At 42.2% G+C, this 23,226-nt stretch overlaps 1 protein-coding gene across 2 annotated transcripts in view; it reads right to left on the bottom strand.

Annotated features, from left to right (window-relative positions):
* Positions 1-2,053: 2,053 nt before the first annotated feature.
* Positions 2,054-23,226, bottom strand: part of CMIP (c-Maf inducing protein) — a 171,838-nt gene continuing 150,665 nt past the window's right edge. For both annotated transcript variants that reach the window (XM_075325846.1, XM_075325847.1), the window contains exons 15-21: positions 15,736-15,852; positions 12,946-13,086; positions 10,961-11,008; positions 9,528-9,674; positions 7,532-7,637; positions 6,573-6,643; positions 2,054-3,202 (exon numbers count right to left, since the gene is read on the bottom strand). In XM_075325846.1, coding sequence (XP_075181961.1) covers positions 3,149-3,202; positions 6,573-6,643; positions 7,532-7,637; positions 9,528-9,674; positions 10,961-11,008; positions 12,946-13,086; positions 15,736-15,852 — 684 coding nt within the window. In that variant the 3' untranslated portion in view covers positions 2,054-3,148. The remainder of the gene's footprint in view (positions 3,203-6,572; positions 6,644-7,531; positions 7,638-9,527; positions 9,675-10,960; positions 11,009-12,945; positions 13,087-15,735; positions 15,853-23,226) is intronic.

Here is a 23,226-nt window from a genome sequence, read left to right as displayed (position 1 = left end):
GTCAGTGTTGGAAAATATAAAACGCCTTCTACATATTTCCTTTACAACAGGCTACAAGCTGAGATAATTACAATGGATTATATAACCTCTACTGAATATTATAAGGATATTACAAGTCAAACCCGGGAGTTCTGTTAACATAAATATACCTTTTTTTGAGGCTCCTTTAAGACAGGTCACTACACAATGACGTGACCTTATCTACAGCAAGAGGCTTGCAAATAAAAAAGAAAAAAAACAAAAATAAAAAAAACCAAAAGTGATGATGTCACGTGATGACATCACTAATTCCAATAAAACAACATAATTTACAATAGTTATCACAGTATAAACATTACCCATGAATTTGATAGATATAAAATCAGACAGTGGATAGATATTCTGTATGCAAGATGTGCCCTGTTACCACCGCATATACGTGTACAGACGTATATGCCTTGTTATTATACATATGGAGCAACCGGTATGGAAACTTGCAGCATGTTTAATTGGGAAGTGATCAAATAAAAAAGTTTTTTTTTTTTTGTTTTTTTTCTGTGCATGGGGATATATATAGTTATATATATATATATATATATATATATATATATATATATATATATATATATATATATATATATATATACGGTAATCTATACCCTCATATATACACACATACATAAAGTGTGTCAAAATTCAGGAACCACTCATATATGCTATAAAATTGTTATATAGTAAGTCCTGCACAAAATAAACACCAGATTTGGGTCTAAGCTGTCACTTGCTTCCAGGCCCGCTCATTGTGCTCATGAATATTCACTGCACTACAGACCTGAAAGCAGCAGCACCGGAGTCATCAGCATCGGGAATAGGTGGGTCACTGTTGTGATGCATGTGAAAACACGTGTGTTTGAATTAAAATTATTTCCTATACTCACCTGTCTCCAGCCCTGCTGTCATTGGCGCTGCTGTCACTTGCTTCCAGACCCGCTCATTATGCTCATGAATATTCATAGCATTGTGGACCTGGAAGTAGCAGTGCCGGAAACATCAGCATCGGGAACAGGTGAGTAAAAAGTTCCTGCTCTCAGTGTGCTATCACGGATAGCACACGGTAAACACTAGTGTGCCAAAATCACGGCACAGGAATGTGCCATATGCGCCTTCAACACTGTTCGTGAGGAAGGTGCGCATAACCATTTTTGTGCTGTGATTTTTGGCACATGAGTGATCAGGAACTTTTTACTCACCGGTTCCCGATGCTGATGTCTCCAGTGCTGCTGTTGCTTCCGGGTCAACAGTGCAGTGAATATTCATGAGCATATTGAGCGGGCCTTGAAGCAACAGCAGCACTGGAGACACATTTTAATTCAAAGACACGTGTTTTCACATGGATCATATCAGTTTGTGGCCAGTGTGACATCAGTGCTGCCAGAGAAAAATGGACTTGTCTCCATGCGGAACACAAGTCTGTGAAAACACACTGATGTGTGCGCAGACCCATTGATTTGAATGAGTCTCCATGTGTCAATGTCTCCGGTACATGTAAAACTGAGGTCATACATACCGGAATCACGGACGTGTGAAGGGGGCCTTAGCCTGGTGCATGACACAGAGATTAAAGACAATGCAAACAACTATATAGCAACCATAGACTCTCTGCACAGGTATTTCGTGCACCCTTGGTGTGGCCAAACAGTTCAATGTACTTTTCCACCTTTTTGTTATCTCCGCCCACCTCTTCTATGATTGACAGCTCTGCTTTTACAGAAGCCAGTGAAGGGCAGTCAGCTATAGAAGAGGAGGGTGGAGATCACAAGTAGGTGGGAAGGTGCATTGAACTGTTTGGCCACACCAAGGGTGCACCGAATGTCTGTGCTTGGTTTGAACAGTCATTTTGGCAAGACCGCAAGCCCTAACCTGACTGCGGGTCTTGCAACCTGAACTATGTTTGGTTCAGGTCATAGTATTTGAGGCTACAAGGATGAACTTCTCCCCTCTAGTCGGATGAGCTTCTAAATTTCTTGCAAAATTTTGATTGGTCCCTGACTTATCCCACTATTTTGTGTGTATATATATATATATATATATATATATATACATATATATATATATATATATATATATATATATATATATATATATATATAGCCTCACTTAAATTAATTGAGAATTTAATTACAAAAAAATAGCAAAAAAAATAATAAAAAATTCATTAAAAAAATGTAGCAGGGCACATATGCATTACAACGAACCACAATGTTAAATGATTATAGCCAAAGATGGAGAAGTGCAATGATTTTTTTTCTTGTATCCCAAGCTATTGCCACAGCATATAGCCAAGGGGATATTATATATATATTTATATCAAATACACAGTACATTAACCATGGTATTTATTCAAGAAAGCTTCCTCTTCTGAAATCAAAAGCCAAAAAAAACTCAATACACATACGTTAACACAGTCAACAAGACAGCGACAAACTACTTTGTACAGTTCTATTTGCAAAAAAAAATTAAACATTTTATAAATAAAAAGCAGGTCCCAGACCTGCTGAGTGTCAACCATTTTTTTTTTCTTTAAATAGGTGAATGACGAAAATCCTATTTACAACAATATGAATTTGCAGGGCAAGAATGAAAAAAAAAAAAAGGTGCAAAGATAATGACAATCATTCTTGTTGCGCTTCGGAACTTGCTAGTTCTTGTTACGCAGCGCAAAAAAAAAAAAAAAAAAATCAAAAAAAGCATGATTTTTTTTTTTTTAAGAGTCCATTCGATCAATCCGAATAATAATAAAAAAAAAATATACATAAAATGTATGCATTCTTAATGCTTCCCCCAAACAGCATGAACACGTAGGCAAATAAAATTAAAAAAAGAAAAAAATCCACAAAGGTTTTCTTTTTTAGTTTCTTCTGTATTATCTCGTTGCAGCTACAAAGTCTCGTTATCCGTTAAATTAGATTACTCTTGAAATTCTTTTTTCTTAAGCTGTAAGTGTCGGTATGAGTCCATCCTCCCTACATTTAAAAACGACCTCTAAACTTAAAAAGACACAATTGTAGTCCAAGACATTTCTTGCTCTACAGTTTAGTTTTTCATTTTTATTTTTTGTTTCCGACTGGTAGCCAAAATGAGAACGTCCTTCTTCAAGGCTAGCAGGGAATCACCAGGCTTCTGTATAGCGGACATCCACCTCTTTAAGGTTTGGCAATTTTGCCTGGAAAAACACAAAATAAAAGGTTGGTACACAAAATGAGACAATGGGACTAAGGGAAAACAAGTATAATTGGGTTAATAACTGGTTGGTTCAGTGATAGAAAACAGAGGGTGATTATTAATTGAACACACTGGTTAACAGTTTGGTACCACAGGGATCAGTTTTGGGCCCTCTTCTTTTTAATAGTTATTTTAGAGGGCATACAGAGTAGAATTTTAATATTTGCTGATAATGCTAAACTCTAAAAGGTAATCACCATAAAAGAGAATCATTTTAAAATATATTGAGTTAATAACTGGCTCAGTGATAGGAAACAGAGGGTGATTATTAATGGAACAGACTGGTTAACAGTGGGGAATCTCAGTGGATCAGTATTGGGCCATTTTTTTTATTATAGTTATTGTAGAGGGTACACAGTAAAATTTCAATATTTGCAGATGATACTAAACTCTAAAAGGTAATCAACACAGAGAAATATCATTTTACAAAATATATAATTGGGTTAATAACTGGCTCAGTAATAGGAAACAGAGGGTGATTAATAATAAAATGCACTGGTCAACAGTGGGGAACCATAGGGGGTCAGTATTGGGCCTTTTTCTATTTATTATAGTTACTGTAGAGGGCATACTGAGTAGAATTTCAAAATTTGCAGATGTTACTAAACTCTGAAAGGTAATAAAAAAGAGAACTTAATTATACATATTTTAAAATAATTCTTCTCTTTTTTATTACCTTTCAGAGTTTAGTAACATCTGCAAATTTTGAAATTCTACTCAGTATGCCCTCTACAGTAACTATAATAAATAGAAAAAGGCCCAATACTGACCCCCTATGGTTCCCCACTGTTGACCAGTGCATTTTATTATTAATCACCCTCTGTTTCCTATTACTGAGCCAGTTATTAACCCAATTATATATTTTGTAAAATGATATTTCTCTGTGTTGATTACCTTTTAGAGTTTAGTATCATCTGCAAATATTGAAATTTTACTGTGTACCCTCTACAATAACTATAATAAAAAAATGGCCCAATACTGATCCACTGAGATTCCCCACTGTTAACCAGTCTGTTCCATTAATAATCACCCTCTGTTTCCTATAATTGAGCCAGTTGTTAAGAATTATTTTAAAATATGTATAATTAAGTTAACAACTGGCTCAATTATAGGAAACAGGGTGATTATTAATGGAACACACTAGTTAATAGTGGAAAACCACAGGGGTCAGTACTGGGCCCTTTTCTTTTTATTATAGTTATTGTAGAGGGTACACAGCGTAAAATTTCAATATTTTCAGATGATACTAAACTCTGAAAGGTAATAAACACAGAGGAGAATCATTTTATATTACAGAAGGATTCATGTAAGCTGGAGGCTTGGGCTGAGAAAATGGGAATTGTGGATAAATGTAATGCAATTCGGAAGAGGAAATAAAATTATAGAACACTATGTAAAATTCTCACTCAATTAGAATACTGTGTATATTAAGGAGATAGCTCAACTAGGGCAGAGAAGAGTGACCGAGGTTACAAGGTGAATGGGTGAACTGCAATACCAAGACAAGGTTATCAAACCTGGGGTTATTTAGTTTGGAAAAATGAAGGAACTGTACATCACTTAACCACATGATGGTAAATGATTAATTCACTAAATAACCTCAAGATGCCATTTCTTGAAAAATATAATATTAAAGATTATGAGTATTAAATTCTGTGATGGGACACTGAAATTATATTTTTTTTCTTCTTTAAAACTAGGAAAGTGGGAATGGACTAAAAAAAACAACACATCCAAGTAGACAAACACACCGCTATACTGCATGTTATACTCGGGTGTGGGGATTTATATCCTATTTTTATGATGCATGACGAGCCTAAAGACACTTAACTCCCAGGAAATATTAAATATAGAACAGGATCCCGAACAAAAATAAAATGTGGGTCACATCTCTGGGTGTGCTCGGATAATTAGCATCTGGAGAAGATTAAGGTCACTCCAGATCTCTGCTCATTAATGGAAGTCTTGACAATTAAAGTCTCTATGTTTTTATTAGTAAGCTGGTAAATTGGGCAATTTCTCCTGTCTGGTATGTAACGCTGGTCAGACTGGTTCAGAATTATAGTATGTAGGTGATAAAATGCTGATTCCAACAACCGAGTGATGGTCAAGCATACGCATTGGTCTGAGACAGACTAAGAACTATACAGTTCGAAACGCGTCCTCTCCGTTTCTTTGCTCTGGACCCTATTTGGACTTTTTAATATGTTTCAATAAACGTCATTAATTTTTAATACATTTCCTGGATTCGGTGCTGGATTTTTTTGAAAAAGACATTGGTCAAGAATGTACATGGTTCAAACATGCACACAGTTCCAGCATATGAATGGTTCAAGCATACACACGGTTTAAGCATACGCATTATTCCAGCATACACACGGTTCCAGCATATGCACAGTTTAAGCATATGCACGATTCCAGCATACGCACGATTCCAGCATATGAATGGTTCAAGCATACGCACGGTTTAAGCATACGCATGGTTCCAGCATATGAATAGTTCAAGTATACGCATGGTTCCAGCATACGCACAGTTTAAGCATATGCACGATTCTAGCATACGCACGATTCCAGCATACGCACGGTTTAAGCATACGCATTATTCCAGCATACACACGGTTCCAGCATAGACACAGTTTAAGCATATGCACGATTCTAGCATACGCACGATTCCAGCATACGCACGGTTTAAGCATACGCATTATTCCAGCATACACACGGTTCCAGCATACACACAGTTTAAGCATACGCACGATTTCAGCATACGCACGATTTCAGCATATGAATGGTTCAAGCATACACACAGTTTAAGCATACGCATTATTCCAGCATACGCATTATTCCAGCATATGCATGGTTTAAGCATACGCATGATTCCACCATACGCACAGTTTAAGCATATGCACGATTCTAGCATACGCACGATTCCAGCATACGCACGGCTTAAGAATACGCATTATTCCAGCATACACACGGTTCCAGCATACACACAGTTTAAGCATATGCACGATTCCAGCATACGCACGATTTCAGCATATGAATGGTTCAAGCATACGCACGGTTTAAGCATACGCATTATTCCAGCATATGCATGGTTTAAGCATACGCATGATTCCAGCATACGCACAGTTCCAGCATACGCACAGTTCCAGCATACACATGGTTTAAGCATACGCATGGTTTAAGCATACGCATGGTTTAAGCATACGCATATCACTCTATTCATTGGCTAGCTGGTTCAGTCCTATAGACAAACGCTGCATCATAGGTTTGCCCGTTTAAGGTGATGAACAGATGTCTTGTGCATTTACCTTCAGATCCTCGTAAGTGTCCGCTGACAGTTTGGTGCTGTTCATATTTAAGCTGCAGAGACTCTTCATAGCTGTGATATAAAAACAAAACCAGATACTTTACTAATTGTCTTTCCTGTAGAAGATGAGTAAAAGGTAATAGGTGTAGATTAAGCTGGCTTCACATGTATGTGTGTGTACGGACGGTGATGTCTGGACTAGCCGCAAGGCTCCTGATCCAAACCCGACAACCTAAGGGGCTGCTGCATTTCGGCCAGGAGACGCATGGCTGGCCTTAAAGGGGTTGTCCACTACTAGGACAACCCCTTTTCATTCCATATTTTGCCCAGGTAAAATAATAAAGCCTATACTCTCCTCCTGTACCAGCGCCCTTCCAGCAGTGTTGGGGCTCATGTGGGGTGGTGATGTAATATGAGCCTCGCACCCAATCAGTGCCGGCTTCGTTCTCCCCACCTTGGGACCAAATGAATAATTAACAGGCAGTGAACACATCTGCAACGCTCACTTACTGTTGATTAACTGGTTTGGTCCAAAGGCAGGGAGAAGGAAGCAGGGCTCACAAGACATCACAACCCCACGTTACCCCAGGCACATTGATTCCAGACACTGGTGAAATGGCGCCAGTACGGGAGGTGAGTATAGTCTTTATTATTTTATCTGGGGGAAACATGTGGAATCAGAAAGGGTTTAATGAGTCGTGGACAACCCCTTTAAGGTTAGTGGACGACTGATCCCACCACTGGAAATTAGACATCACCGCATTTTATAGAGATGAGCTTTCTCCACTGAAGATTGGGGGTTATTAAGGAAGCCAAGCCACCAAAGAGAGCGTGTCACACGCATTTCAGGCCACCTCTTCTAGGTTGGATACAGTTACAAAGTGGTGGATGGTGGTGGCCCTAAAATCTCGCCCGAGAGGGGGCCCTTAGAGGAAAATAATGGATAGATGAAGTCCTTACAGCTCAATGCCAGCAGCCCAGCATCCGTAACAGGAGTTTCACACAGGTTGAGAACTTGCAGCGTAGTAAGATGCTCGGACAAAACCCGCAGCCCAGCATCTCCGAACTGTAGGGGAAGAAGAAAATATATTACTCGATGAAGTTTTCCTTGTCTATATCTGTAGTCAACTGTATGTCTGGGAAAATTGAGACTAAATGTAGACATTATATACAGTGTGTCCACCAATATCCTGTCCACCGCCATTAACTTGAGAACGGCGGCAGCTAAAGGCATAGAAGTGGTGTCTAGGTATAGTAAAGTAGCCATGCGCTGCGCAATGAAACCACCTATAGCACCACCTGGTGGAAAACAATGGAGTTAGCATTTTTATCTCGAAAACAGAACGAGATAGAGAAAAAAAAGTGAATTACAAAGTTGCAGGGCATCATCAATTCAATACGAATCGACACCTTGCATACAGAAATGCTATGATTAGAATGTGTAAAACTCACAAGGCTGCGGACGTGAAGCGATACCTCATGGAGACCTTCCTACAAGTCATTGGGTATGGTGGTTGTGTGGAGTGGCCTCCGCTCCCCTGACCTGACCCCATTGGACTTCATTCTGTGAGGTCTCATCAAACAGCAGGTGTATGCGACCCCTCCACCAACATTGCAGGACCTACGGCGGTGGACAGGATATGGCTGGACACACTGTATAGGTGGTTATTCCTGGTGCTGTCACTACTTTCTAATAAAGGGTGGTATAGTCAATAGTACAAGTGAAGATAAGAAACTTTGTAATAGAGGGTAATTCTGCCCTCAATTAATACAGATTCCCCTTTCACATTTCCGTGGTTTCAAATCTGCCAGGTCCGTCGTTTTTTAGCTGTCAACGGACGCAACGGATTCACAGGATTCTGTTTGTGGAATCCTCAGAAATAACGGATCCATCGCGTTCGTTACACCCGTTGTGCGTCCGTTTTACGATGGATCCGTCGTGATCCGATGTTTTTTTGGGACAGCCCAATGGGAATGCCAAACTTTTTGGAGACCTATATAACTGTTTTCACAGGCCATCTGTGACCGTTTGGAGAGAAAGGGGCAGAATGAATGGTGTTATAGCTAAAATTGTGCAGAATTATGTGGATTATTCCTATCAAGCCAATCATTTTGGCGTTCATGGTTTCAGAGAAGGAGCGACAAAGGCAACGGCGTAGGCGTTTTTGGGTCCACCCCATCAACTCACGCAGGATGTCCCGTGGTGTTTTCTCCACATTGTATCTGTATTGTACCTTTCCTAATTTGGAGCCTTGCAATGTGATTGTGTACATACTGGGCATGCTCAGTAGAACATGACGGAATCCAGCGCCGGATTACGGCGGAGTCCTGCACAATAGACAACCATTATACCTTGACGGAATCCTGCGCAGTGCGTCGTTTCAACGCTCCGAAAGAGGTTACACTGTCCGTTGCTTCTGCCCGACGGTCAGTCATTCAATGACTGATCCATCACGCGACGGATGCAACGCAAGGCCATCAGTCGTTAATACAAGTCTATGGGAAAAATCGGAATCCTGACAATTACTTTGCAGGATTCCGTTTTTTCTCAAAGCGAAGGATTGTGACTGAAGGAAAATGACGGAAATGTGAAAGTAGCCTTACTGAGATAGAAGATGACAGTTGAAGCTTGTAAAGTTCTATGGAGAGGGGAAGGGGAGGAGCTAGAGGCGGAGACACAAATTCTGCTGCAAGTTCTCCTTAATCCAATGCAATCTCTTAAAGTGGAAGTCCTCACTGCACACAACTTTCCTGAAACTGTTGTCTCGTTTCCCAATTTTTTCATTAAAACAGATTGCCTACAGATTCCACCTATGCTATCGTTACTGTGCACATGTCAGGTGGCTGTACGACACATTTCTCTGCGGTTCTCAGGTTGTGCTTAGTAATAAGTATATGACCCGAAGGCGTCTGACTCATTTCTAGAGCTCATTAGGTTTCCCGCAGCCCCACCTACCTGAGTTGACCACAGGTTGAGCTGTTTGAGAGAAGGCAGCTTGATAAGTTGCTCAGCGCAGGCACTCGTTACATTGGTGAAGGCCAGACTGAGGTTTTCTAGGTTTCCAAAAGAGCCGGAGCTGAGTAGTCTGGCCAGGTCGGCATCCTGCAGATAAAATATATATATATATATATATATCATGTTTGTACAATTGGTTGCTTAAATAGTAAATTAACTTAGAAAACACTAGTTTACCATTATCTGTTTCATAGAGCAGAAATTTGTCAGATCAAACCTTAAAAATTGGCATGAAAGTCTGCAGTGCGCACTGTGCACACTGTGAGGATTCACAAGTCTGTAGTTTATAGGGTCACTGCAGATTTTTGTGCCAAACCTGAACAACCCTTTGAAAGAATATAAAATAGAGTTGAGCAACACAAGATTTGCAGGACCCTGGTCCGGCAGCCACATCGGTAGTCCACTGTCCTCATACTGACGGCATCTCTTCTAATTAGTAGGCCCAACAGGATGCTATATGACACAGCACCAGACCTATGGGGATGCCAGCACATAGGAGGGGATTTGCAGTGCTTTGGTCCGGTGGCCAAGGACTACTGACTAGGTCACTGGATTAGTCCCATGCATCTTTTAGTTAAACTTTTTTTTCTTAAATGTGTGAATTTTTCATTAAAAATCAATTTTGCAATTCAGTTCTATTAAAAAAGAAAAATAAAATCTGCACCGTTTGCCTTCTATAGCCTGAGAGGTAACTGAGAATCTATCAGTGAGCTCATCCTGACAGAGTTCATAGCTCTCATCTTTCTTCTTCTAAGCTTCTCTCAGCTTGTGAAGGTAAGAGGTTTGCCAATGACCCGTCAAACTTGCCCGTAGAAACTAGATTTTTGTACCCTGTTCCCCTGATTACCAAATGGTTTTTCTACATAACCTGAAGAAAGCAGGAAATGGAGCCTGAAACACAGATATCAGTGATGTGTCTTTTATTAGGCTGTGTGCTGATGTTTACATACAATGAAGGTTTTATCACCAGTAGATTATCACTGCCCAGACTACAGCTGGCTTGAGCATTGGTCCAACTAGGCCAGATTAGCAGCTTACTATAACTATACAATGTACATACAGAGCCTGGAGTGGGCGGAGTTAGCTTTCTGAGCTCTGCTACATACTATATCTAAAAACTAGGATTGTGTCAGAACGGCTGCACCCAGCAAACTAAGTGAAACATCGTTGGATTCAGGATCTCTGTCCCTACATTATGTTTTGGTAGCAAAACCTGGTGACAGATTCTCTTTAAGTAATAACCTGATCTCCTAAAGCTTGTTGTTGGGTATCGGAGAGGATATTTGTCTTTTTGATCAGGAGATCATGTAGGGTAAGGCATACTTTGTGATAACATGGACTGTGGACACAACAACCTCTTGGCAGGCACTCACCGTAGACTTGGACGGCAGTGTTAGGCGGGTGGGTCCTCCTTTTCTTTGCTGAAATCGAAGCAAACACAAGACTTGATGCAAAACAGTTACAGTCCAATCATGCAGATCACAAAATGTCTCCAGAACTGCCATAAATGTTCCAATCGACCCTATGTAGAGCGGATATTACTGCGTGGTCCAGACATGAGTCTAAACTCCAATCCCTGTTCTTGCGCATGGACACCCATGGAGCCCAGCAGCGCACTTACTTTGTCACTAAGTGAGGGCACGCTCTGATCTTTGGCTCCTGTCAAATTGTGGCCAACGCTCACTATACCCAGAGGTTCAGCACGTGAGCGGGTTCGGAGAGGAGCCCTAAATCCGAGTCCGCATCAACACTGACCGCACCCCTTGGCTCCACCAGAGACAGAGTGCAAGAACAGGGATTTTAATTCAGGGACTTCCAACAGGGACAGTGTTAGATATGTACATTGGAAGGCGTAACGGTGCACCAAATCATTGGTCATGCCAAGGGTGCACCAAAACATTGGTCATGCCAAGGGTGCACCAAAACATTGGTCATGCCAAGTGTCCACCAAAATATTGGTCATGCCAAGTGTCCACCAAAACATTGGTCATGCCAAGGGTGCACCAAAACATTGGTCATGCCAAGGGTGCACCAAAACATTGGTCATGCCAAGGGTGCACCAAAACATTGGTCATGCCAAGGGTGCACCAAAACATTGGTCATGCCAAGGGTGCACCAAAACATTGGTCATGCCAAGGGTGCACCAAAACATTGGTCATGCCAAGGGTGCACCAAAACATTGGTCATGCAAAGGTTGCGCCAAAACATTGGTCATGCCAAGGGTGCACCAGAACTTTTGGTCATGCCAAGGGTGCACCAAACCATTGGTCATGCCAAGGGTGCACTAGAGCGCTCATTTGTACATGGATTGAAAAGTGAATTTTTCGGCAACTACAACTGTAAAAATATATGTTACTGGTATAATTTTTACAGAGGCCAAGTCCCCTACATAAATGTTTAAGAAGCTGAATTTTCATTTTGGGAGAGACTCCTTTTAACAGGGCTATCTAAATAATTAGCAATCAGTGATCAACTGTGCTTGCCAAGTGGAGCCTTCCAGCGTCTCTCCAAACTGGTTAAAGCGATTGTCCACTACTTTTAGATTGATAGCCTATCCTCAGGATAGATCATCAATGTCTGATCGGCGGGGGTGCAGGGTGTCGGACCCCGGCCTATCAGCTGTTCTTGGTGTCGGCAGCAGAAGACAGCCGGATATGCTCAGTTCTGGAGCTGCTCCATCTTCTGATAGCGGCTGCAGGTGGGTACTGCACATCCGCCTCCTATTAATTAGAATAGGAGGTGGACGTCAAGTACCCGGCTACGACCACGATCAGAAGACAGAGCAGCTCCGGAACTGAGCATTTCCTGCTTCTGCCACCGGGACCGAGAACAACTGATCGGCGGTTGTGTGGGGTGTCGTACCCCAGCCGATCAGGCATTGATGACCTATCCTGAGGATAGGCTATCAATGTGAAAGTAGTGGACAACCCCTTTTAATGAAAAACTCCTTTATAAAATCTGTGACCCAAAATACAACTTTTGGACTTGAATAGTCTTAAAAATGAAGATCCCCTCAACTACACAGCTACTTCTCGATTACGAGACTGCATCCAGGTATGATTGAATATGGGAAAAAATAGATGAAATGCAAAAAAAAAGTTTTTGGTTAAAGGAGAGTTCTCATTGACCGCTATGAATCTCCAAGTTTTTGACCTTCCATGGTGGACTTCTGTACTAAGGGTACAGGAAAGGTCCTAGTTCTCCATGTTCATCAAGGTTATAGCAAGGAGTGTAATAAAGGATGGCTGTATGTATATGATAATCTTAAGACCTGAACACCATTAAACTACAATAATAATCTAGGCCTGACTATCTTACTTATTCCGTACTCCTCCATTACGTATGGTGTGACACTTACCAACTCCTTTAGTTCCCGCTGTCGGTCACACAGCTGCTCGTACATCTTCTTCCCTACGTCTGTGCTCTCCAGGGTGGAGATGATCTGCAGCTGAGTGTCGTTGTTTTCTATGATGTTGTATTCCAGCATCAGACACAGAATCTATGAAAAGAACAAAAAAAAACAAAAGGAATTTTAGGAAGGTAAGTCCTCAAAACCAAAAAATCGATAGGTCAAATGGAAATTCATCTGAATTCCGGATATACTTGAACTATAAAAGTTTTACCAATGTAGGAGGTGGAAAGGTCTCTGGTTGGAAGCCAAATCATTTGGATCATAAGGTCTTAATACATCTCTAAGAACATTTCCACTTTTGGAGAATTCAGAAACTAAACTTCTTAGTTATAACTAGTTTTAGGAAAGCTGGAGAGCCACCAACATGGTCTACATTAGAGAGAATGTCCCCATTGTCGTAACTTGAAGCTTGTGGACCTCAATGCAAAATTTCCAACATGGACCCGAACAATTATGGATCTTTTGTAGTATTGGTCTTGACCTATGGGTGAAGGGGACCCTTTTGGACTCCCAGGTTACACTTCAACCCCTGTACCCAATGTAGTTATTCCCTGGATGTGCCCAGTTTTTTTTAGAAAGTTGAATAGGATCGACTTTATAACGAGGCAAATTAGCCAGTCTGTAATGTAGGAGAAGCAGGATCTTCCCCAAAGGTTTAAACCAAGTGGAATTTTTAGAGGAGCGCTGAAATGTAGAATTTTTATTACTGTCCACAAAAACCTATGTTCTGGAATGCAATCTATTGCTCTCTGTTCTCAACCATTTCAGACTGGGGAGACATTGACTATGTTGGAGGCCAAAATAATTCCCATCTCCATGGTGGATACTTCTCATCTTATCATCATATATGTCCAATTTTGACAACTTCAAGGTACTTATAAAAAACTATGCAAAAGTTCTTGGGCTGGTGTGCAAAAAATGTTGCAAAGTAAGAATGCTTTAAAAATAGAAGAGTTTTTTTTATCAATTAACAAAATGAAAATCGTATGAGGGGAAAAAAGAAAAAATCTAATTCAATATTTGCTGATCGCACTTTGCCTTCACCACTTCTTCTCGGTACACTTGTCACTTTCACAGAGTTTCTGAAGAAACTCGGCAGGGAGGTTGTTCCAAACATCTTGTAGACCTAACCCCAGATCCTCTGTGTAGGAGGCTTGTGCAAATCCTTCTGTCTCTTCATGTGATCCCAGACAGATGGGATGATGAGATTGGGGCTCTGTTGAGGTCGGATCATCACTTCTCAGTACACTTGTCACTTACACAGGGTTTTTGAAGAGACTCGGCAGGAGATTGTTCCAAACATCTTGGAGAACCAACCACAGATCATCTGTGTATGAGGCTTGTGGAAATCCTTCTGTCTCTCCATGTAATTCCAAACAGATTGGATGATGTGAGATCGGGGTTCTGCAGGGGCCGGATCAGCACTTCTCAGTTCTCTTGTTACTTGCACAGAGGTTTTCAAGGCACTCGGCAGTAGGTTGTTCCAAACATCTTGGAAAACCAACCACAGATCTTCTGTGTATGAGGTTTGTACAAATCCTTCTGTCTCTCCATGTAATCCCAGACAGACTAGAAGATGTAAGATCAGGGCTCTGTGGGTGATGGATCATCACTTCTTCTCAGTACTCTTGTCACTTGCACAGGGTTTTTGAATGAACTCAGCAGGACGGTTGTTCCAAACATCTTGGAGAACCAACCACAGATCTTCTGTGTATGAGGCTTGGACAAATCCTTCCGTCTCTTCATTTAATCCCAGACAGACAGGATGATAGGAGATCAGAGCTCTGCGGGGGCCGGATCATCACTTCCAGGACTCATTGTCTTCTTTACACTGAAGATAGTTCTAACATTGGCTGGATATTTGGAGTCGTTGTTTTGCTGCAGAATAAATTTGGATCCCATCAGATGCCTCCCTGATGGTTTTACATGATGGATAATATTTGTCTGTATTGCTCAGCACTGAGGTCACCACAAAATGGGCGACATTGAGGACCGTAGGTGCAGTGATCAGCCAAGGAAACTAAGCGTTCTTACTTCTCTTAGAAATTGTAAGATGTCCAGTAGTGCAAAACTGACAGCAACTAGTGGGATTTGCACTAGATGCTGTCAGTGACACCAAGAGAAGATCTGTGGTTGGTTCTCCAAGATGTTTGGAATAACCTGCCAGCCGAATTCCTTCAATAACCGTGCAAGTGTATCTAGGAGAATTGATGCGTTGGTGATATTTTCAAGATTAAGGATTGTCGCAGCACATATTGATTCAAGATTTCTCTTTTGTTCATTCACTTTGCATTTTGTTAATTGATAAAAATTAACTATTAACACTTTTATATTTGGAACCGTTCATACTCGGCAGTATTTTTCCACACCCGCCTAAAACTTGTGCACACTACCGCACGTGGCCGCTGTGGCCAGCTCTCCATATAGGCTGCAGTTTATCGGAGTCTGTACATTACAGTATCTCGCTGTTTACATAGAGCAGTATAACGCCTATTTTACGTCACCCTTCTCCCACTATGCCTTTGCTTCCTGAGACCTTTCTTTGTAATCGTGTCCACCCTTTCTCCGTATCCTTTATCTGTTCCCCCTCCTTCCTATTCTACAGCAAAGCCGAGATATAATGGGGGATACAGGAAACTTTGCCAGATATGCAGCCAACGTGGCCATCTGTGCTCTGTTTGCTGCAAATCATTAACGCAATGTGTGCTGAGATACGCGGTCCTCGGGGTCTCCTACCTCCACCATGGTCTGGTTTCCACGCAGGGCGAGTAACATGCATGGTCCCAGCTTGTTTTCAGCCAGCGACAGAAGGAATTTCTTCGTCTTATAGCATGAGCCCATTAAAATGTGAACCTATGATTAAAAATAAAATTAATTACAACACATGATATATAGACGCAGAAAACAAGAAAACAATCATATACCGTAGACTAGACTTCAAATATCTCATTTGTTTTAAAGGGAACAATATTTATAACCAGATTCAGCCTTAAAGGGCTTGTCACCGGTTCAGTACAACAGGGAACTTTTAGCCTCATCATAATGGAGCGGCACTGCGCATGCTCAACTGTGGCTCTATTCTTTACAGGGCTGCTGAGGGCTGCGATCTGATTTTTATAGCAGCCTTAAAGCGAATGAACAGAGCAGCGGTCAGAGGTGTGTCCTGCTACTCTATTCTGTAAAAGTGCCCCGCTCTGCCAATTGGCACCGGTCCAACCAGTCGGACCTTCATCAGTCAACAACTTATCACCCATCTTTTTAATTGGTGATGTCTAGTGATGAGCGGGCACTACCATGATCGGGTGCTTAGTACTCGTAACTAGTGATGAGCGAGCACTACCATGCTCGGGTGCTCTGTACTTGTAACTAGTGATGAGCGGGCACTACCATGCTCGGGTGCTCAGTACTCGTAACTAGTGATGAGCGAGCACTACCATGCTCAGGTGCTCAGTACTCGTAACTAGTGATGAGCGAGCACTACCATGCTCGGGTGCTCTGTACTTGTAACTAGTGATGAGCGGGCACTACCATGCTCGGGTGCTCAGTACTCGTAACTAGTGATGAGCGAGCACTACCATGCTCAGGTGCTCAGAACTCGTAACTAGTGATGAGCGAGCACTACCATGCTCGGGGGCTTGGTACTCATCACTATTTATGAGTACAGAGCACCTGAGCATGGTAGTGCCCACTCATCACTAGTTACGAGTACCGAGCACCCGAGCATGGTAGTGCCCGCTGATCACGAGTACTGAGCACCCGAGCATGGTAGTGCCCGCTCATCACTAGTTACGAGTACAGAGCACCCGAGCATGGTAGTGCCCACTCATCACTAGTTACGAGTACTGAGCACCTGAGCATGGTAGTGCCCACTCATCACTAGTTACAAGTACAGAGCACCCGAGCATGGTAGTGCTCGCTCATCACTAGTTACAAGTACAGAGCACCCGAGCATGCTAGTGCCCACTCATCACTAGTTACGAGTACTGAGCACCCGAGCATGGTAGTCCCCACTCATCACTAGTTACGAGTACAGAGCACCCGAGCATGGTAGTCCCCACTCATCACTAGTTACAAGTACAGAGCACCTGAGCATGGTAGTGCCCGCTCATCACTAGTTACAAGTACAGAGCACCCGAGCATGTTAGTGCCCGCTCATCACTAGTTACAAGTACAGAGCACCCGAGCATGTTAGTGCCCACTCATCACTAGTTACAAGTACTGGGCACCTGAGCATGGTAGTGCCCGATCATCACTAGTTACAAGTACTGGGCACCTGAGCATGGTAGTGCCCGCTTATCACTAGTTACAAGTACAGAGCACCTGAGCATGGTAGTGCCCGCTCATCACTAGTTACGAGTACAGAGCACCTGAGCATGGTAGTGCCCGCTCATCACTAGTTACGAGTACTGAGCACCCAAGCATGGTAGTGCCCGCTCATCACTAGTTACAAGTACTGGGCACCTGAGCATGGTAGTGCCCGCTCATCACTAGTTACAAGTACTGGGCACCTGAGCATGGTAGTGCCCGCTCATCACTAGTTAAGAGTACTGAGCACCCGAGCATGGTAGTGCCCGCTTATCACTAGTTACAAGTACTGGGCACCTGAGCATGGTAGTGCCCGCTCATCACTAGTTACAAGTACAGAGCACCTGAGCATGGTAGTGCCCGCTCATCACTAGACATCACCTTTTAGTTCTAGAAAACTCCTTTGTTTTGTAACTGAACAGTAATAATTAATTACAGATAATAAATACATTTACAGTTAGGTCCAGAAATATTTGGACAGTGACACAAGTTTTGTTATTTTAGCTGTTTACAAAAACATGTTCAGAAATACAATTATATATATAATATGGGCTGAAAGTGCACACTCCCAGCTGCAATATGAGAGTTTTCACATCCAAATTGGAGAAAGGGTTTAGGAATCATAGCTCTGTAATGCATAGCCTCCTCTTTTTCAAGGGACCAAAAGTAATTGGACAAGGGACTCTAAGGGCTGCAATTAACTCTGAAGGCGTCTCCCTCGTTAACCTGTAATCAATGAAGTAGTTAAAAGGTCTGGGGTTGATTACAGGTGTGTGGTTTTGCATTTGGAAGCTGTTGCTGTGACCAGACAACATGCGGTCTAAGGAACTCTCAATTGAGGTGAAGCAGAACATCCTGAGGCTGAAAAAAAAGAAAAATTCCATCAGAGAGATAGCAGACATGCTTGGAGTAGCAAAATCAACAGTCGGGTACATTCTGAGAAAAAAAGGAATTGACTGGTGAGCTTGGGAACTCAAAAAGGCCTGGACGTCCACGGATCACAACAGTGGTGGATGATCGCCGCATACTTTCTTTGGTGAAGAAGAACCCGTTCACAACATCAACTGAAGTCCAGAACACTCTCAGTGAAGTAGGTGTATCTGTCTCTAAGTCAACAGTAAAGAGAAGACTCCATGAAAGTAAATACAAAGGGTTCACATCTAGATGCAAACCATTCATCAATTCCAAAAATAGACAGGCCAGAGTTACATTTGCTGAAAAACACCTCATGAAGCCAGCTCAGTTCTGGAAAAGTATTCTATGGACAGATGAGACAAAGATCAACCTGTACCAGAATGATGGGAAGAAAAAAGTTTGGAGAAGAAAGGGAACGGCACATGATCCAAGGCACACCACATCCTCTGTAAAACATGGTGGAGGCAACGTGATGGCATGGCCATGCATGGCTTTTAATGGCACTGGGTCACTTGTGTTTATTGATGACATAACAGCAGACAAGAGTAGCCGGATGAATTCTGAAGTGTACCGGGATACACTTTCAGCCCAGATTCAGCCAAATGCCGCAAAGTTGATCGGACGGCGCTTCATAGTACAGATGGACAATGACCCCAAGCATACAGCCAAAGCTACCCAGGAGTTCATGAGTGCAAAAAAGTGGAACATTCTGCAATGGCCAAGTCAATCACCAGATCTTAACCCAATTGAGCATGCATTTCACTTGCTCAAATCCAGACTTAAGACGGAAAGACCCACAAACAAGCAAGACCTGAAGGCTGCGGCTGTAAAGGCCTGGCAAAGCATTAAGAAGGAGGAAACCCAGCGTTTGGTGATGTCCATGGGTTCCAGACTTAAGGCAGTGATTGCCTCCAAAGGATTCGCAACAAAATATTGAAAATAAAAATATTTTGTTTGGGTTTGGTTTATTTGTCCAATTACTTTTGACCTCCTAAAATGTGGAGTGTTTGTAAAGAAATGTGACAATTCCTACAATTTCTATCAGATATTTTTGTTCAAACCTTCAAATTAAACGTTACAATCTGCACTTGAATTCTGTTGTAGAGGTTTCATTTCAAATCCAATGTGGTGGCATGCAGAGCCCAACTCGCCAAAATTGTGTCACTGTCCAAAGATTTCTGGACCTAACTGTATACAATAATTTGTGGGAAGTTCTCTAATTTCTCTTTAGAAAGCCACAACCTGAAAAATAAAACTATTATGTAAAGGCCTGCACGGAGGCAACATTCATACATTTGTGTTTTTGATCTGAGTCTTGCCCAAGGATAAAACGGACAGTACTCGCACCAATTTTATGCAACAGACTCAAGTGTCAAAGTAAAAAAAAAATAATTAAATAAATCGCAGCTTGAATTAGTTCTGTATTTTTTGGATGAGACTCGCCTCTTCAAGTCTATAGCTGCGCAAAAAAAAAAAAAACGGATTCTATGGGAAGAAACCATATTGCATTCGATTTTTAAGGATACATTGGTCATTATTAACCTACTAAACTGTTTTTGTGTATTCCATTTATTGCTGCTATATAAAAACAAATGCCATAGGAATGATGATACAGATGAAAAGTCGTCTGAGAATCGGACTATTTTTTTTTTTCCAGACACTTTTGAGAAAAAAAAAAATTTTGGAAGCAGTTCCCCCCTTGTCTGTTTTCTTGCAGCTATATTACATACAGACCCCTTTTGTGTAATAATTTGCAACACAGATGACATCATTGGACACCGAGTGCCCCGGAGCCGGTATGTGCAGAATCCGATGACATCACTGACATAAAGAGGAACGTCAAATCGAGCTCCTAACTTCCTGTTCCTCAAATTCACAGAAATGAGATCTCAAGACTTTGGAAACTGAACTCTGAAGCCTTAATAATTACAACCTCTAGTTGACCCCCATAGCGGGCAGGACCATGTGGATTGAGCTTGTGAGCCTTGACCTCACATGTCAACCCCCGATCAGCTGAATATAAGTAATAGAGAGCACAAGGATCGCTCTCACATCCTCATATCTTCCCGGCAGCAGCTGCAGGATTATTTACGTCCGTATAGAGGTCTCTATATAGATAAGATATTCAGGAAACAGAGTGTTATGGTTACTTTGGTTGTTCTACCAGCACAGGTGAGCCCCTGCTGGGTTAGAAAGTCCCCCAACCCATTCTTAAATGGCTGTCTGCAACCAGATTGTAACCATTGGTTAATCAGGAAATGCCCCCATCTTGGTTGTCACTGAAAATACGGGCAATGTTTTTGGGCCAACGGACCATTTGAGTCACCTTAGGTTCAAGGGACAGGGGACAACGTTTTTTCTGCACCCGATATAGTTGCACTTCTGGTCTTTCCAATTGACAGTCTGCAATCCCCAATGATCAATTGGCTGGCGCCCCTATACATGTTAGCGCATCGGCTGAGCCTTTGATTACAGGCTGGCTCAGCCGATATTTGTCTAAAGCAGAGGTCCCAAATCTTTCTGACCTTGAGAGCCCCATTTAGCTCTGAAAAAGGGTCACGAACCACATACAGTTCTGAGAGAAGGTTGCGAGCCACATCCAGCTCTGAGAGAGCGCAGCGAGCCACATTTAGCGCTGGGAGAGAAGTGCAAGTCACAGCCAGCTGTGAGAGAGGGTCGCGAGCCGTTTTCAGCTTTGAGAGAGGGTCGCAAACCGCATCCAGCTCTGAGAGAGGATCGCGTGCCGCATCCAGCTCTGAGAGAGGGTCGCGAGCCGCATCCAGCTCTGAGAGAGGGTCGCAAACCGCATCCAGCTCTGAGAGAGGATCGCGTGCCGCATCCAGCTCTGAGAGAGGGTCGCGACCCGCATCCAGCTCTGAGAGAGGAGTGCAAGTCACAGCCAGCTGTGAGAGAGGGTCACGAGCCGCATCCAGCTCTGAGAGATGGTCGCGAGCAGCATCTAGGTCAGAGAGGATTGCGAGCCGTATCCAGCTCTGAGAGAAGATTGCGAGCCGCATCCAGCTCCGAGAGAGGGTCGTGAGCCACATCCAGCTCTGAGAGGGGTTGCAAGCCACATTCTCTGATAGAGGAAACGCTGGATGTGGCTTGTGTGGATAATTAACTACGAATACTTGGGCAATGCTGTTATTGGAAAAAATTGAATGAGTAAAAGAGAACACAAGTTTGTGAACCCAGAGTTTCTTTGAACTCCCAATGTGCATGGGAGCCAATCAACGCTCCTCTGACCGATATTAGAAGGTCAGTCGATACCATGAAGTTGTGTATGGGGAACCCTACATCAATAGTTCACATTGCAAATATACTCAGATAACAACTATACAGCCCAGAAATTTCCTTATAAATCTTGGGACAGGTAATTTTGAACTATGATAGTCCATTACTTCCCAATGACCGATAATCCCTTTCGGTTGATAAGAGTAACGAGAAGTAACTTTTTATACTCCACGACATATTTTGTCTACAGAGGGAAAGCAGATTTCTGTTACTCAGCATGACCAGCTGTGACCGGGATTTACACCGGTGTGATCCGCAGGATATAAATTCTTTTTTTGAGATGGAAACTCTGGTGGGTGTTGTGTTTCAGGTTGTAGTCCGACAAGCTAACATACATGGTATACGGTAACAAGCCGTAAATTCTGATGGCAAACATTTATCAACATTCCTTCCAAATCCTGAGCTGTTGGAGATGATGTACAGAGGCACGGCTGCTGTTTTGGCAGAGGGGACTATTAAAAAAATATTCTTCTACGGACACATTTTTATAAAATGTCTGGAAACACGTATGTCTCCATACATTTTCTTCACATTTTGGAGGACCCAGCATGGACCTAGATTCCACAAAACACATAGGTTTAATAGATGGCGCTAGAGTTTGTTTCTAAAAAAAAAAAAACTGAGGTAATACCTAATAACTTTTGTGATGATCATTACAGTTGGCCATAAACATGAGAAAGCTGCCAGTCGAATACATGGTTGGGGAACCGCTATCTCTCCCGACTCCCCCATATATTGGAGTGTTTGGCCTCACTAAACATTTTCAATAGGGACAAAGGAGTAACCAAACTTTTCTAGGTGGTTTATCTATCCAGAAATTAAAAGTATCGAGAGTGAAATTCCAACTGCCCCATCTTTCTCTGAAACCCAACATCATCATTTCGGGAACAGTTGGGAACCCCAGTAGATAAGAGATGGATATGTGGACCCACCAAATTGGTGGCTTCCATCTAAACAGTATGGGAGCTTTAAGGGTGATAGTACCCTCTTATCAGCTTTTCATCAAGGAAACTTTCTAAGAAAATAAGGCCCTTGATAAACTGAGATTACAAGTTATTATCGTAGGATGTGCCAAGATTTCTTCGATGTTTGCTTTTTGGTGGTGGCCATTTCTTCCTAAAGGCCCCAATAAACATTACACCCCTTTTAACGGCAGGATTGGTTAATAGTCTATGTATGAAGGTCTACCAGGTCTCCTCCACAAATTACGTAGTTGGAGAGAAGGATATGTTCTTCCTCAGAAAAGCCACTGCTGGAAGAATTTGGCATTGTCTTTGGGCCAAGAGTTCTTGTGTATGCGGTAGTCGAAGAGCTAGCCATTGAGTGAACACTCAGCCACATCATCGTTCATCTGACAGCCAGTATATGGGTTTAAGAGTCCAGACCCAAGTTGACACATCAGGTGACCATAGATTGAGGCTAATGATGATCAAACACTATCATTCTCGGGTGCTTGGTACTTGAAACAAGCAGGTCAGATGGAACCCCCAGTAAATATGAGATGGATCGTTGGACCCACCAAATCGGTGGCTTTCATCTAACCAGTATGGGAACTTTAAAGGTGCTTTTCATCAAGGAAACTTTCTAACAAAATAAGGCCTTTCATAAACTGAGGGTACAATTATTGTCGTAGATTTCTTCAATGTTTGCTTTTTGGTGGTGGCCATTTATTTCGAAGACCTGCATTACTATATGCCGCAATAAACATTACAC

This window comes from Anomaloglossus baeobatrachus, chromosome 10 (assembly GCF_048569485.1).
Source record: "Anomaloglossus baeobatrachus isolate aAnoBae1 chromosome 10, aAnoBae1.hap1, whole genome shotgun sequence".
Lineage (NCBI taxonomy): Eukaryota > Metazoa > Chordata > Amphibia > Anura > Aromobatidae > Anomaloglossus > Anomaloglossus baeobatrachus.
This window is presented reverse-complemented; position numbering and strand designations above follow the sequence as displayed.